Source organism: Lissotriton helveticus, chromosome 5_1 (assembly GCF_964261635.1).
Source record: "Lissotriton helveticus chromosome 5_1, aLisHel1.1, whole genome shotgun sequence".
Taxonomy (NCBI): domain Eukaryota; kingdom Metazoa; phylum Chordata; class Amphibia; order Caudata; family Salamandridae; genus Lissotriton; species Lissotriton helveticus.
This window is the reverse complement of record NC_136065.1, coordinates 95260680-95276069: the sequence shown is the minus strand read 5'-3', so window position 1 is coordinate 95276069 and position 15390 is coordinate 95260680. Positions and strand designations below refer to the sequence as shown.

The 15390-nt window shown below is 46.0% G+C and overlaps 1 protein-coding gene across 1 annotated transcript in view; it reads left to right on the top strand.

Moving 5' to 3' along the window:
* Positions 1-9117, top strand: part of LOC144754205 (E3 ubiquitin-protein ligase TRIM39-like) — a 223139-nt gene extending 214022 nt beyond the window's left edge. Inside the window, exon 7 of the mRNA XM_078641791.1 lies at positions 5042-9117. Within this exon, the coding sequence (XP_078497917.1) occupies positions 5042-5553 (512 nt within the window). The 3' untranslated portion in view covers positions 5554-9117. The remainder of the gene's footprint in view (positions 1-5041) is intronic.
* Positions 9118-15390: the final 6273 nt, after the last annotated feature.

Here is a 15390-nt window from a genome sequence, read left to right as displayed (position 1 = left end):
TGCTAGCCACGCCCCCTTGGCTGCATTCTTGATGTGTTTTACCATGTTTAGTTTGGGGTCTATGATGATGCCAAGAGATTTAACAGAGTCGGCTAGAGTAAGATTTCCTTTAAGCGCATCGATAGCTTTTAGCCATTCGGTGATTTGAGGGTTGTCTTTCTTGTTCGAGATGAGGAGTGTCTCAGTTTTGTCTGGATTCAGTTTCAAGTGATTGTTTATCAGCCATTGTTGAACATCTTTCAGGACATCATTTAGTCTATGTATGTCAGTGAGAGAGGAAGTTTCCAGATAGATTTGTGTATCGTCCGCGTAGAGGTGAAAGCGGATGTTGGCTTTTCTGAGTAGCTTGGAGAGTGGTTCCATATAGATGTTAAAGAGCTGAGGCGAGAGCACCGAACCTTGGGGGACGCCCTTTTTGACCTGTTGGATTTCGGAGGTGAAATTCTTGATTTTTATTATTTGTGTTCGGTTGTGTATGAATGAGGAGAACCATTTGAGAACTACTTCGCCGAGGCCAGCTCTTTCTTGAAGAGCCTTGGTGAGGAGTTTGTGATCCACCGTATCGAATGCCGCAGAAAGGTCAAGGAGAATGAGGAGGCAGCATTTGTCTGAGTCCAGAGATCGGTGGATATCGTCTATGATGTTCAGCATCGCTGTTTCTGTGCTGCATCCTTGTCTGAAGCCAGACTGGAGGGGGTCTAGGAGATTGATGTTGTCCAGATGATGAGTCAGTTGCAGGAGTACACAGCGTTCCAATGTTTTGGCTAGTAGAGGGAGGTTAGATATTGGTCTGAAGTTGTTCAGGTCTGTTGAGTCAAGACCTGGTTTTTTCAGCAGGGGGGTAACTTGCCCAATTTTTAGGCAGTCAGGGACCACTCCGTTTTTTAGGGAGCTGTTTATGATGTTGCCCCATATAGGTGCAAGGGAGTGTTTCATTTTCATGATTAGTGAGGGAGGAATGGGGTCAGAGATATGAGCTGATGGTTTGGAGGACGAGATCAGCGAGATTATTTCTGCGTCTGGGACGGGGCGGAAGCTAAGCCAGGGGGTGCTCAAAGAGCCGGGAGAGAGAGCCTGAGGAGCAGCCGAACTGGTCTTATTGGGGTGTGAATTGTTGGGGTCAAGTGAAAGTTCAATTTTTGTGATCTTTTCATTGAAGAAGTGGGCGAAATTGTCACAAAGATCTTTGGACGCTAGCACAGAAGAAGACAGTGGTTTGGACGTTTGTTGCCTGATGATGCTGTAAAGTTCCTTCGGTCTATTTTTGGCTTTGTCCAGACCCTCGCGGAAGAAGCTGGATTTTTTGTTTTTGATGTGGTTGTTGTATTTCCTTCGGGCTGCTTTAAGTTGATCACGAAGGATGGCCGTTGGGTTGTTTCTCCACTTTCTTTCCTTGGCTCTTAGAGTTCTCCTTTCTGCGTTGAGGTCAGCATTGAACCACATTCTGGAAGGGATAACTCTGCTTCTTTTGAGCTTTAGTGGCGCAAGTTTGTCGAGTATGGACACTAGCTCGGAGTTGTAGCAGTCGAGGAGCTCATTGGTGGAAAGGTGCGATTTATTGGCCGGAAGAAGAGAGCTTAACTGATCATCCAGGATATCCAGGGGTATTTGAGAGAGGTTTCTCGTCCATTTGGGGGGGTCTTGGGGGGGTTTATGTGAGGTAATGGGGTGATTGATATGAAAGAGGATCATGTGGTGGTCTAACCAGTCGACGGGAAGGATGTGGTTGATCGTGATTGATTTCTTTTGTGAGATGATAGCATCCAGTGTGGCTCCTTTGTAATGAGTCTCCTCGGTGCAATGTTGTTGCAGGTTGTTATCATGAAGGAGGCTGGATAACGATTGGATTAGGGGATTGTGTGTCTCATTCCAGCGAAGATTCAGATCCCCAAGGATTAGGTTATTGGAGTCGCCGAGTGCGTTATGCTGCTTGTGGTTATACTGCATGTCATTACACTGCATGTGGTAATTCTGAATGTGGTTATACTACATGTGGTTATACTGTGTGTGGTAATATTGTGTAACTTGGAATACCAGTTAGGTAGAAACTACAGCTTTTTGTCAAATTGGTGTTGGCACAAAACTGCAAATAGGAATCTTTGGGCTGTGGCTTCTGATAGGGCGGTGGAGTTCAGTAAGATATTCTGGCTCAGCCCCTGTAGTATTTCTACAAGATAACCGGCCTCAATATGTTTGTAAATAATCAGAAACCCAAATTTTAATCTTGCTTTGTTCCCACTGTAACTTTCTAACCTACAAATGATGTCCGGTGCTTTATTTCTCTAAATACTGGCATTTTTTAATACATTTTTGGGGCAAAGTGAAAACCCTCCCACACAAAACTAGTCTTGTCTTAACTAGAGCTTAGCTAAAACCTGGGACCGGCACCTGCTGGAAGTTAATCAGATTAAAACTACCCTCTCTTTTAGCAGCACTGACTGAGGTAGAAATATTTATTCCCTCTTAGACATTCCTAAGACTAGACAGGGGCCCTGAAAACACGGACCTGAGATCGGACATCCCAAGAGATGGACCTCGTCTTTTTGGCCTTCACGTCACAACCAAATTTGTCTTGTCTACACAACGTCTAATCAGAACCTTAACTCTGATCCCCAAATCCTGGCTGAGGTCTACTAGGGATAGGGAGCCAGTGTCTGGACTGCTAAACCCAAAGGCAGTGTCTGCAAAGTCTGTGGGAATCTAAAACAGATGGGGACCAACAGCAAGATCTGCAGAGTGGTGACTGCATGAGTTTACCTGGTGTGGTCGATCTGGAATCACAGCTGTATCTACACTCACTACATCTGCCAATGCTAACCAATCGAAGCATCCCTAAAGGATGGACTCTACCTGGGTCACCAAACTAGTACATTTTGCCTTCTAGTAGCGCTGTCATTCTGCACCATCTAATGTGCTGTACTGACTAGTACAGTATACCATGGAGTAATTCCACCACTCTGTACCATCTAATTTAGTGTACTGACTAGTATTATTGCCTTCTAGTAGCTTAGTCACTCTGCACCATCTAATGCGGTGTACTGACTTATACAATATACCTTCGTCTAGCTCTGCTACTCCTATGACAGTGTACTGACTAGTACCAAGACCTTCAAATAGCTCTGTTACTCTGTGCCATATAATACAGTGTACTGACTAGTACTGTATACCTTCTAGTAGCTACTGTGCACTTTCAAATGCAGTGTACTGACTAGTGTGGTATATCTTCGAGTAGCTCTGGCCCTCTGTGCCATCTAATGCAGTGTACTTAATAGAACAGTACACCTTCAAGTAGGTCTGGCATCGGCAGCCACCATAAACAAAGGGTGGTGGGGCGGTTGTGGTCGCATGGGAGGCGTCACGCTGGTGGCATCGCCAGGTGGGGAGGGTGGGAATACAATATAAAAATAATAATAAACTCACAGCTTACTTTTTGCCTCCTCTAGCGTTCCGTCTCCTCACGCTGCCTCTCCTCTTCTTGCCTGCTAATCCCAGCAGCCCCTGGAACAGACTCCCTGTCCAATACCCGGGCTAAGATGCCCTGCTCAGACCAGGTAGTCTGTGGGGTTTCTACTGCCGGGCAGCTCAATGCAGCTGGGCTGGAGAAAACCTAAGTGCGCTCTTTTGTTTTGGTCGGCCCGCCCCTCCCAACACCGCTGGCTAAGAACCAGCAAGTGTAAAAGAAAATGATGCAAGAACATTGTTTTATTTTACGTTTGCTGGCTCTGAGCCAGGCAGTGGGGCGACGCTCCTCCGCCAATACGGAGGAGCTGCCACTGAGCTCTGTAACTCTGTACCATCTAACGTAGTGTACTGACTAGTACAGTACACATTCTACTCACTCTGTACAATCTAATTCAGTGCACTGACTAGTACTGTATACCTTGGAGCAGTTCTGTCATTCAATACCATCTAATTCAATGTACTGAGTACTTCTCTTTACCTTGGAGTAACTCTGTCTCTCTGCAGTGTACTGATTAGTACAGTATACCTTCTAGTAGCTCTGTCACGTTGTACCATATATTGCATTGTACTGAGTAGTAGTGCATAACTTGGATTAGCTGTGCCACTCAGTGCCGTCTAATGCAGTGTACTGACTAGTACAGTATATCTTCTTGCAGGTCTCTTACTCTGTAGCATCCAAAGCAGTGTACTGACTAGTACTGTATACCCTGGAGTAGCTCTCTATGCCATCTAATTTAGAGTACTGAATAGTACTTTGGAGTGGGGCTGTAATCCTACTAGTAGCTATTTCACTCTGTACCATCTAATGCAGTGTAGTGCTCTTACAGTACACTTTCCACTAGCTCGGTCACTCTTATCTCGGTATATGTTCGAGTAGCTCTGTCACTGTGTGCCATCTGAAGCAGTGTACTGAATAGTATAGTATACCTTCTACTAGCTCTCTTACTCTGTTCCATCTAATGCAGTGTACTTACTAGTACTGTATACCTAGGAGTAGCTCAGTAACTCTGTACCATCTAATTTAGTTTAATGCCTAGTATAGTATATCTTCCAATACTTCTGTCACTCTGTGCCTTGTAATGTAGTGTACTGCTAGTACAGTATACTTTCCAGTACCTCTGTCAATCTGTACCATCTAATGCAATGCACTGAGTAGTACTGTACACGTTCTAGTAGCTCTGTTACTCTGTCATCTAATGCAGTTTTCCGACTAGTACAGTATACCTTCCAGTAGTTCTGTCAGTCTGTACCATCTAATGCAGTGTACGGACTAGAACAGTGTCCTGTCTGCTGCAATTTTTTTGTGTAGTGCAATGTGCGTAGTGTGTGTGATGTAATATGCTGGTGCAGTGTAGTGTGTAGTTGAATGTCCTGTCAATGTAGTGCATTGTGTTGTTTGGTGCATTGTGTGTTCTAGATGAATGCGCGCTTTAGTGTAGTCAGCAGTCTAGTGCTGTGCTCTCTAGCGCTGCGTGCTCCTTCTAGGTGTGTTGTAAATCAGTCATATGTAAAACAGAAGCAGTAATTACAGCCTTTCTTTGTGTCATTAAATCTCTATTTGTGAATCTCTTCTCTGCAGTGATGGTGACTCTGGATCCTGACACAGCTCATCGTCGGCTCCTCGTGTCTGAGGGGGGGAGACGAGTGAGATGGAAGGACACAGCACGGACCCTGCCGGACACCCCCAAGAGATTCACCTGCGACCCCTGTGTGCTGGGGAGCGAGGGGTTCACCTCCGGCAGACATTACTGGGAGGTGCAGCTGCTGCGGGAGGGGTATGGGTGGGAGGTGGGGGTCGCAGCGGAGTCTGTGAACAGGAAGGGAGAGATCACACGGTCACCTGAGGGGGGAGTCTGGGCTGTGGAGGGGTGTGACGGTCGGTACAGGGCTCTCACCTCCCCTCAGACCTCTCTGTACCCTCGTGAGGAGCCCCTGAAGCTGGGGGTGTATCTGGACTATGAGGGGGGGCGGCTGTCCCTGTACAATGCTGACTCCATGGAGCTTCTCTACTCCTTCCCGCAGGCCCCCTTCACAGAGACGCTCTTCCCGATCTTCTGGCTCTGGGACGGAGCAAAGCTGAGGCTGGTGTGAGAGCTGCGGGGAGCTTCAGACTCTCATCCTTCCCTCCCAACCCCCTACAGGGGAGGAACGGAGCTGAGGCTGGTGTGAGAGCTGCAGGGAGCTTCAGCCCCTCATCCTTCCTTCCAGGAGCACAAGCAGAGACGCTTGCAGGGGAGGGGGGCAGTAATTCCAGTGACCCCTCAACTGTCATCTACAGTTTCAACTCCAACATTCCATAGAATCTTCTTCAGAATGACATGCCCACATGTTGCCTTGACAACCAGAAGGCCCAGAGGAAGGTGGTTTTACACTGAAGGAAAGAGGAGATTGGGGGAGTTAGATGGGGGGGCGTGGGATCACTGTAATTTCTGCTCAGTCACCATCCCCGACAGCTTTCCTCTCAATGGCTTACTGTCACTTGTTTAATCCATGATAGTTACTTCCTTGCATGCCTGGGCCATGTGTCTTTAACATGACACAGCTGTGTCGGGGTGAACTGCTGGGCATAGGGCGTGTCTGGGACCCTCTCTGAGTTAGTTGAGGCCGAGGACCCGTCCCCTCCGTAATATGGCCTTGGACCCGGGTCTCACCAGGAATGCATTTTGTGTCGCCCTGCATTTTGTTGTCACTAAAGTTAGCGTTAGGTGTTTACGTTTGCTGATTTTTAAGAAGAGACCCCCCTTTAAAGTGCCCGGCACCTGCTGCTGCCCCGACCCTTCTGTACAACTGCAGCTGTTCCTTAAAATAAAAACTCATTTGAGTAGCAACGTCTGAAGTGTTAATAGCCTAAGTTGTCAAGAGTCCGTGTAACAGGCGCTCACAAACCCCAGAGTGCACCGCGCCATTGGCTTAAACAAAACACCACTGCCTGGACATGTTACAAAAGCATCAGCATCAGTGGTGCTTGTACCAGCCACAGCCACTGGTGGCTTTTACCCATTATGAACAAAGAACAGAACAAAGCTCCAAGGATGCAAGGTACTGAGCACGCACAGAAGGGATGTACCTGACCGTGCGTGAGCCCTCCTGGAGCCTGGGCAGTGTTTCAAGGTCATTTCTCTGCCATAATATCACACGGTGGCAATATCCGAACCCCTCACATGGACGCGACTGCATTGATCATCTCCTGGCAGCGTCACATGAAGGTGTTAAATGTCACACAAACACCATGAAGAGGTGCGGATGTCACACACGCGCAAGGTGAAAGCTTGTCAGCTGTTGGGGGCGCTGTGGCTATGGTTACACAGGGAGCGATGTGTCATGTGTAGAGGTGCGCGAGCCGACAAAACGAGCCGAACCAGGGCCGAGCCAAGGTTCTGAATTGGCTATTAGAGCCCGGGGACCAGCCGAGCCCAAAACATATCTTTTCACCTTCACTTCCAAAATGTGGCACAATCATTTCACTGTTGCTCCTGCAGTGTGGCGCAGCCTTTCAACCTCACGAAGGTGCAACTGCAGCTGCCCCCGTTCGAACATGCTTCCATCACATTCAAACTTCTCACATACTGGCAGTATTATTTTTTCTTTTTCGTAAACTCAACCTGAGGTATCGCAGCACTTTAAACGAGCGCCACTCACATTATACAAGGAAACATTCATTTTCCCAGGCATATAGATTAAGTGAATTTAATGAGAAAGTGGCTTTGAGACTTTTGTTAAAAGATTGAAATCTTCATGTGTGTTGGGAGGGCATTCTGGAGTTTTTAGGTGTTCCTAAAAAGGAGGAAATGCCATAATTTTGCCTGTGTTGTACATGAAAGAGTTAATATGTGAGGTGCGAAGACTAAAAGCACGTGAATCCTGGATGACTGTGTCTTCCCTTGGAAGAGAGTCTGTAACCAGTAGTAATAGCAGTAGTAATAGCTTTATTTCGATATAATTCATATCATAAAAAGCAATACTTGTATATTAAAAAACAGTAAAAACCAGTGCAAAGCAAAACATGTATGTTAAAAGACAGTAAAACCAGTGTATAGGTAATAACATACAATTCAGACAGCAAATTACATGGAAATTGCATAAAAACAATCTAAGATACATATCAAACAATGTATGAGAGTCTGTTAAATCTAATGCGCCATGCCCAGCCTAAGAATTTCGCCAGTCCACTTGCAAACAGGGGCCGAGGGTCCGTTTTGAAAATTCTTAAGGCCTCCTTATGGGATCTAGTCCCGAGTTCTCTGCAGAGTGGCTTCAGCCATCTGCGGCGAGGGGCTGCATAGGCCGGGCATTCGAACAATAAGTGCGGAACTGTCTCTATTCTGTCCAAGCAACAAGGGCAAAAGGGAGTTGTCTGCACCGGGACCTTCCAACTGGCAGTGCGTTTACCCACTGGAAGTACGCCTACCCTAAATTTGAAATATAGAGCCCTGTCCCAAGTAGTTAAGATAGTATCCAAATATGGTTCGCAGAAATGCACCTCCTTGACCGAGAGAAATTCCACATTGGACCTGCACAAGTTGGGATTACTATTCCTGCCACCAATCACCCAACTCCAAAATAGCTTCTTCAAAATTGACTTGGGCGGGGCGGTTCTAGTAATCCAGGCGTCTTCAAGGCCCAGGTCAATGAGAAGGCGCTTGACATCCCTTAGCCAATGGACCTTAGCCCAGCCAGGCATTAGGAGGATCTCTTTTAAACCTTCTGCGTAGCTGGACATGTCTGGGACTCTCCAGATACGTGCCCACAAGAGGAGTGGGCGCAGCCTCGCCTGATCACTAATAGGACGGGTGCCCATATCCAAAAGAAGAGGAAGAGTTGGTGTGCTGTAAGGGAGGCCCATTAAGTCCTTATGGAATTTACTTTCTGAGCGGGCCAACTGATCCACGTTCTGTACACTGTGGTTCTGAAAATCTGGATTCGTATAATCGTTCTGGACTCGAGAATTAAAACTTCGTCGAAACATGACGAATTTGGTATCAAAAGACCGAGAATGACGAGCACATCATGTACCTATATTTTCAGCATATTCGAGTGACGATTTCACCTAGAAATCGTCATTTCTCGTTCTAAACCCTTGGCTCCCATTTATGTGTTGCCCTTTACATAGGCCTTAATCCAGCTGAATTCAATTCCACAAGGACACATACTCCTTAATCGACTTTTCCATGACCTGTACAAGTTGGAACCATTGCCCCAGGCCGAACTCGTTAGGTCAGTTCCCCTCCCAGTGGCCGAGCAAGATAGCATCTAGGCTCAACAAACCATAAAACCATTTCAGCACGCACACCTGCCATATCTCGACTCACATCTATCTCCACTCTTTTGCTTCACTTACTTTATGGTGGGGAGGTGCCCGTTTTTATTAGGGGTCCAGTGATATCTGATGAAATGTTGGGCCTTGCCAAATGATTTGTTGTAGGCAGCACGAAGTGAAATATGGACATGTCATCATGACTCTGCTTTTTCTTTGTACTAAAAATATGTTAACGATTTACTTTACAACCAAGAATGTTTTGCCTGAAGCCCAAAATTGTGTATGAGACGCCTGATTTTGCAAAGGCGAGCAGTCTCCTGAGAATATACTTCCCCGTGTGTTGTATTCTAGGACACTTGTTACCTTGGTTGCAGCCAATAAATCGATCCTTGACTTCACCTAGAAGTCTCTGAGTTTCTGTTGGTCTGGATCAGGAGGAACCCGAGGTCTCTGGGTGTACCCTGACACCGCTGGGTTACCGGTTCTGTGCCGGTTCTTAAAAACCCAGTACCTCAGCTGGCGCCCAACGTTTGGGGCGATTCCAGTGGTACCAGTCAGCCAGAAGATCGTGAGGAGCTTCGTGTGGAAATTCCAGAGGACGGCCAACCACCTCATCGACCCCTGCATGTCGACGTGGTCCGAAGGTCTTTGCTGCGAGGTTCCCCGCTTCCCGACGGCTACAAGGACTGCTGCCCTGGCTATCGCCCTGATTTGGACCCTTGAAGTTTGGTAGAGCGAAACACTAAGACGAGTCTTCTGGTGACGTCAACGATATTTCAGTTAAGTATAAGTGGAGCATCTCCCAGACCTTCGTTGGTCTTACTTTTGGTATCCTTGGGATAAAAAAGTTTTGTGTTGGTACCTGCAAGCACCAAAACCGAAGGACTCGTGTATTCACGAGAAATATCGTAATCGATAATCCTTTGAAGTTTGGAACTAGACTAGAGAGCGAAGATGCCTGGTCTTAGACTTGGGAATTTGTTTTGTCTTGGTGGTAATAATAGGGACTCCCAATTGGAGGACTCTTGTCCCGTTCCTCCAGTTGGAACTCCAACTTACGAGCTATATGTGAAACACGGGGTAGGCCCCATCACCTACAATGAAGTATGGATTAAATACACCAGAAAAGATGGTGTTCTAAAATGGCCCCAATATGGTAGCTTTGATTCCGAAATCTTAGACAACCTTGAAGTAAAACTCTTTAAAAAGAAAGCCCGGCCGGCGATGTTTGACTCTTTCCGCCTATGGCGTAAAGAAGCCAAGCAAAAGGAAATCAAATTAGCTAAGAAAAATAAGAGAGAAGGGGGACTTTCAGTAATACAAGCTGCTGTGCAGTTTAAAGACAATGAAGAAGAGCAGATGAATGAGCAGTTGCACAGGCAACGTAAAATGGCAATAGATAAGTGTTATCCAGTTTTGCCGTCTCTTCAGCAAGAGGCAGCAAAAGAGCGTGAAAAAGATCCATTAATGTCGCATTTACTAAATTCACCACCCCCCTATGTGCAGAATGCCACAGCACCCCCGCAACCTTTAGTTACGCAAACTACGCCTCCTGCTCCTCCACAGCACCCACCAGCTGTTCTTCAGCTGGCTCCTACTTCTTCGGTGCAGCCTTCTCCAGGCCCACCGACCACCTCTGTTTCACCTGTGTTTTCTACGATTTTGCCTACTGTATTTTCCACGTCGTCTAATACTCCCTCTACGATTTTGCCTAGTGCCCCCTCTATTTCCCCTGATACCTCTTCTGCCATCTCTGCCCCTGCCTTATCTCACCCCGTTTTTCCATCCGTCCTCCCTTCAGTTTCACCTTCCATTCGGCAGAAAATGGCCAACACTGTTCCTAACCTTCTTTTACCTCTTTTCGGGTCGCCTTCTACGACCCCTAACATGGGAAGAAGACAGTTGCGAAGTCGACTGCCTGATTATCAAGAGAGAGATTCACTGAATAGTTTAGCACGGAAATGGGTCATGGGCACGGTAAAATATGATGTAGAGTCTGTCATGGAAGTCTTCCATCAATGGGAAGCAGCGACACAGAGATATGTTTTCGAACAGATGTGTGTTTTCCTTTGCGAGGATTTAGAAGACAATGATCAGGAATGCATCCCACAAGAGATGTGTCGTGTGCGGTTTAAGTTCGGAGAGGGTATGATTGTAGGTCCAGATGTGGAGAAAGCAGTTGAACTATTGTTATCATATCGGAGTAAGGGGAGCAGTTCTGAGTCACAATCTGAGCCTAGTGCATCTAGTAGGAAAAAGGTGCGACAATACCCTATGAGAGAAGTTCCCCCACAATGGAGAGAGGGTGACACAACTGCTGTCCCACCTATTCTGCCACATTTCCAACGTGTATGGGTACATGTCCCATGGAAGCGAGCTGAAGTTTTTGCACTCAAACAAACATTACCCGATCCGCGTAAAAATCCTGCAGGGTACTGTAAAGAGTTGTCGCAAACTGCTGGGTCATGTATAATGAATTTAGCCGACATCGATATGTTATTTGGAAATGTTGTTCCACAGCCTTTATGGGGTAAAATTCGTCATATAGATCATGACCAGGAATTAGGTGACACATGGGCTAATATTACTGCTGCAGATGCCCGACAAGTTGGTGGTGCCAAGCCTGAGCCTTTGATCGCAGAACTCCCTGGTAAAATAGTAGATTACATGAAAACGATAATGCCTGCAATACGCGTAAATTGGGATAAATTGTCTGCATGCAAGCAGAAGAAAGAAGAAACCGTTTCAGATTTCTTCACCAGATTTGAAGAAACGTTCGTTGACCACAGCGGTCAAGATATGACCACAGAAGGTGGTCAGAGATTGTTTGTCGATAAATTCGTGCACAATCTGCTTCCAGAATTGTGTAAAAAATTAAAAGATTCAGAAAGTTCCTGGGCAGTCTCATCTTCAGCCCAGATATTGGCTACTGCCCAATATTATGAAAATAGAGACAAAGACGAGAAAGATAGAGTAGAAAAGAAAACTAAAGAACTGAAAACGAAGGTTTTGCTACAGCAAGCCTATCCGCCACGTGGTGGTGGTAATCAAAATAATAATGGTCAGAATCACTACCAAAATACTTTTCAGCAGCCTCAACAGTATCAGAGGAACTCGCAGAGAGTCGAGTATACCCAACCCCGTGTATATGTAGGCCCCAACCAGTGTCTATATTGCAAACAAGAGGGTCATTTCAAGTATAATTGTCCTATTCTATTACAACCTGCAAATGGAGTTTCTGGTGTGAAAGGTCGTGGCGGTCAGCAAGCACCTAGAGGTAGAGGGCGTGGAAACGCCCCTCAGAACACACGTCCTCTTCCACCACAAAACTCTATGAACAGATTTGATCAGCAAAATAACGTATCTGACAGGACAGCTCAATACTACGTTGATGATTATTACACAGAAGATGAGCATTGGGAAGGTAATGATTGCTAGGACAGCCTTAGACAAAGAGAGGGAGTTGTTTCAGTTTCAGTAGATCAGAGTGAACCTTATGTTGAGGTGATTACATCAGGTGTGTCAGAGCCTTTTCTGTTGGATACTGGTGCTACAAAGAGTTATTACAAAGAGTCTATTGTGCACTCCAAACTCCCTGGCGCACCTTTGTCTGGCGAAATGAACGTTTCTGTAGGTTTTTCTGGCGCCCCAGTTAGAAATCCAATTTCTGACCCTTTGTCTCTTTCTGTTGGTCCCTGCGAATTCGAAGCACCCCTTATTCTGACAACGGGTTGTGGTGAAAATTTGTTAGGTTTGGATTTGCTGAAAAGATTGTATGCGACGTTGTACTGTTCTCCTTCAGGAGTACAACTTACTCTAGGTAAGAAAGTAGTTTCTCCCATGTATTTGTCGAGAGATGCACTTCCAGCAGAATTGTCACTTCTCCCAGATATTCTTTGGGCCACTGGTCCTAATGATGTAGGTCTTCTAGAAATTCCACCATATGTTGTAACATTAAAGTCCAATGTCAAAATGCCATGAATTCCCCAATACAAAATATCTAATGAGGGTGAAAAAGCTTTGCTAGCGATCGTTTACGAATTGATTAAAAAAGATGTAATTGAAGAAACACGAGGCAATGTTTGCAATAGTCCTGTTCTGCCTGTTTTAAAACGAACTGACCCTGCTCAGCCACCTGTGTACAGATTTGTGATTGACCTTAGAGAGGTGAATAAAATAGTTGTGCCACAATTCCCAGTTGTCCCCGACATTACCACATTATTGACTATGATTCCAGCCTCTGCCTCCTGGTTTTCGGTGATTGACCTGAAGAATGCTTTCTTCAGTATCCCGATTGCTGAGGAAAGCAGGGATATTTTTTCCTTCAGTTTAGGAGGTCGCAGCTTCCGCTTTAAACGCGCTCCTCAGGGCTACTGTGAAAGTCCATCAATATACAGTCAAGCTCTAAAAACACAGCTTGATACGATTGTTTTACCTACAGGTGCTACTCTTGTGCAGTATGTGGATGATTTGCTCATCGCTGCAGATACTGAGGAAATTTGTAAAAAGGCAACTTTGTCATTATTGCGTCATCTGTGTGATTTACATCACAAGGTGTCACTTTCCAAGCTTCAATATTGCCGACAAGAAGTGACCTACCTAGGTCACCTCTTATCGAAGGAGGGAAGGAAACTGACCCCAGAAAGAATTCAGGCAATAGCGAAATTATATGTGCCAAGAACACAGAGAGAAGTGCGTGCTTTCTTGGGCATTACATCGTACTGTAGACAGTGGGTCCCAAATTTTTCGTTATTGGCCAAACCCTTGGTGGCATTAACGTGTAAAAATACACCCAATCCCATTCCCTGGTCTGATGAGTGTCAGAAGATTTTTCTCGAATTACGAACAGCATTATGTTCGGCTCCTGTGTTAGGTACCCCCAACTACAGTAAGCCTTTCACATTGTATGTCCACGAGAAGGAGGGCTGTGCATTGTCTGTGCTGACTCAGTTATTTGGAGGTAGACAGCGGCCATGCGCCTATTTTTCGTCCACTTTGGATCTGGAAGCTAAAGCATTGCCAAGTTGCTTAAGGGCCACAGCAGCAGCAGCTGTTTCTATTCGACAGTCTGCTGGTCTAGTAATGAATAATACACTAATCGTGATGGTCCCACATGCAGTAGACACATTGTTAAATAGAACCAAGATACAGCACTTAACTAGTGCTCGACTGTCAAGTTACGAATTAACGCTGTTAGCAAGTCATGTGCACATAAAAAGGTGCAGTACCTTAAATCTAGCCACATTGTTGCCAATCGCAGAGGAATCAGATGCTTCAGAACAGCACGATTGTTTTCTCAGAACAGAGGAAGAGACAAAAGAGAGAGTAGATTTATCTGACACCCCTCTTGCTGAATGTGATGGTACATTATAGGTGGATGGTTCATGCTTCAAGCTCCCAAATGGAAACGTGACTGCAGCATATGGTGTCACAACTTTGCACACAGTTGTCGAAACTGCACGAGTACCACATGGTTCAGCTCAAGCTGCAGAACTAGTCGCACTCACGAGAGCATGTGTATTGTCTAAAGGAATGGAAGTGAATGTCTACACCGACAGCCAGTATGCTTTTGTCGTGGCTCACAGTTTCGGACGATTGTGGAGAGAGCGTGGGTTCCTGACTTCGCATGGAGCTAAGATTCAGCATGGTCAGTTAGTGAATGAGCTTCTTGAATCACTGACCTTGCCTCTGCAAATGGCGATTGTGAAATGTAGTGCTCACAAGAAGGTGACTGATGATGTAGGTCGTGGAAATGCATTTGCTAATGAGATCGCGAGAGAGACGGCAAAGAATGTGATGAGCCGAATGTATGTTGCAGGCCCTGAAAGATGGACTGGTGATGTTGGAATATGTGAGGACACGATAGAGAGTGTGAAGTCCATCCAAGCTGAGGCCACAGAGAAAGAGTTGAGCACGTGGAGAGAGAGTACGGGTAGAATGGATGCAAATGGTTGTTGGATTGAATTGGCAGAGCACCAGAGATGGTTGTTACCCAATGCATATGTGCTTGCAGTGGTTACAATGGCTCATGGAATGGCTCATATCAGCGTGAAAGGGATTTGCGAGTTGTTGGCCCCAGTGTGGAAGAATTCAGGGATTCCCAAGTGTGCAGAGAATGTTGTCAAGAATTGCATGGTATGTCTGAAACACAATCCTGGTAGGGGAACCCCAACTCCAGCTGGTCATTTTGCACCTCCTACGTATCCGTTCGAGGTTTTGCAGCTGATTTCATACACATGGAGAGGTGCAACAACTTAAAATACGTGCTCGTTGTTGTTTGTGCCTTCTCAAGATGGATAGAAGCCTATCCCCTAAAAGACAATACTGCCTTGTCCACAGCAAAAGCCCTTGTAAAAGAGTACTTCCCCAGGTTCGGAATGCCTAGAATGGTCTGGTCTGACAACGGAAGTGAATTTGTGGGTCGTGTGATGAAAAGAGTGTGTGAAGGGCTAGGCATTAGGCAGAAGTTCCACGCTGCAAATCACCCCCAATCAGCTGGATTAGTAGAATGTTACAATGGCACTTTAAAACTTAAATTGGCCAAAATCCAAGCGAGCACAGGTCTTAAATGGCCTGACGCTCTACCCTTAGCACTCCTATCCACCAGAATGACTGTGCATTCGCGAGTGAAACTCAGCCCTTATGAAATTGTCTTTGGCCGGCCAGCCAAC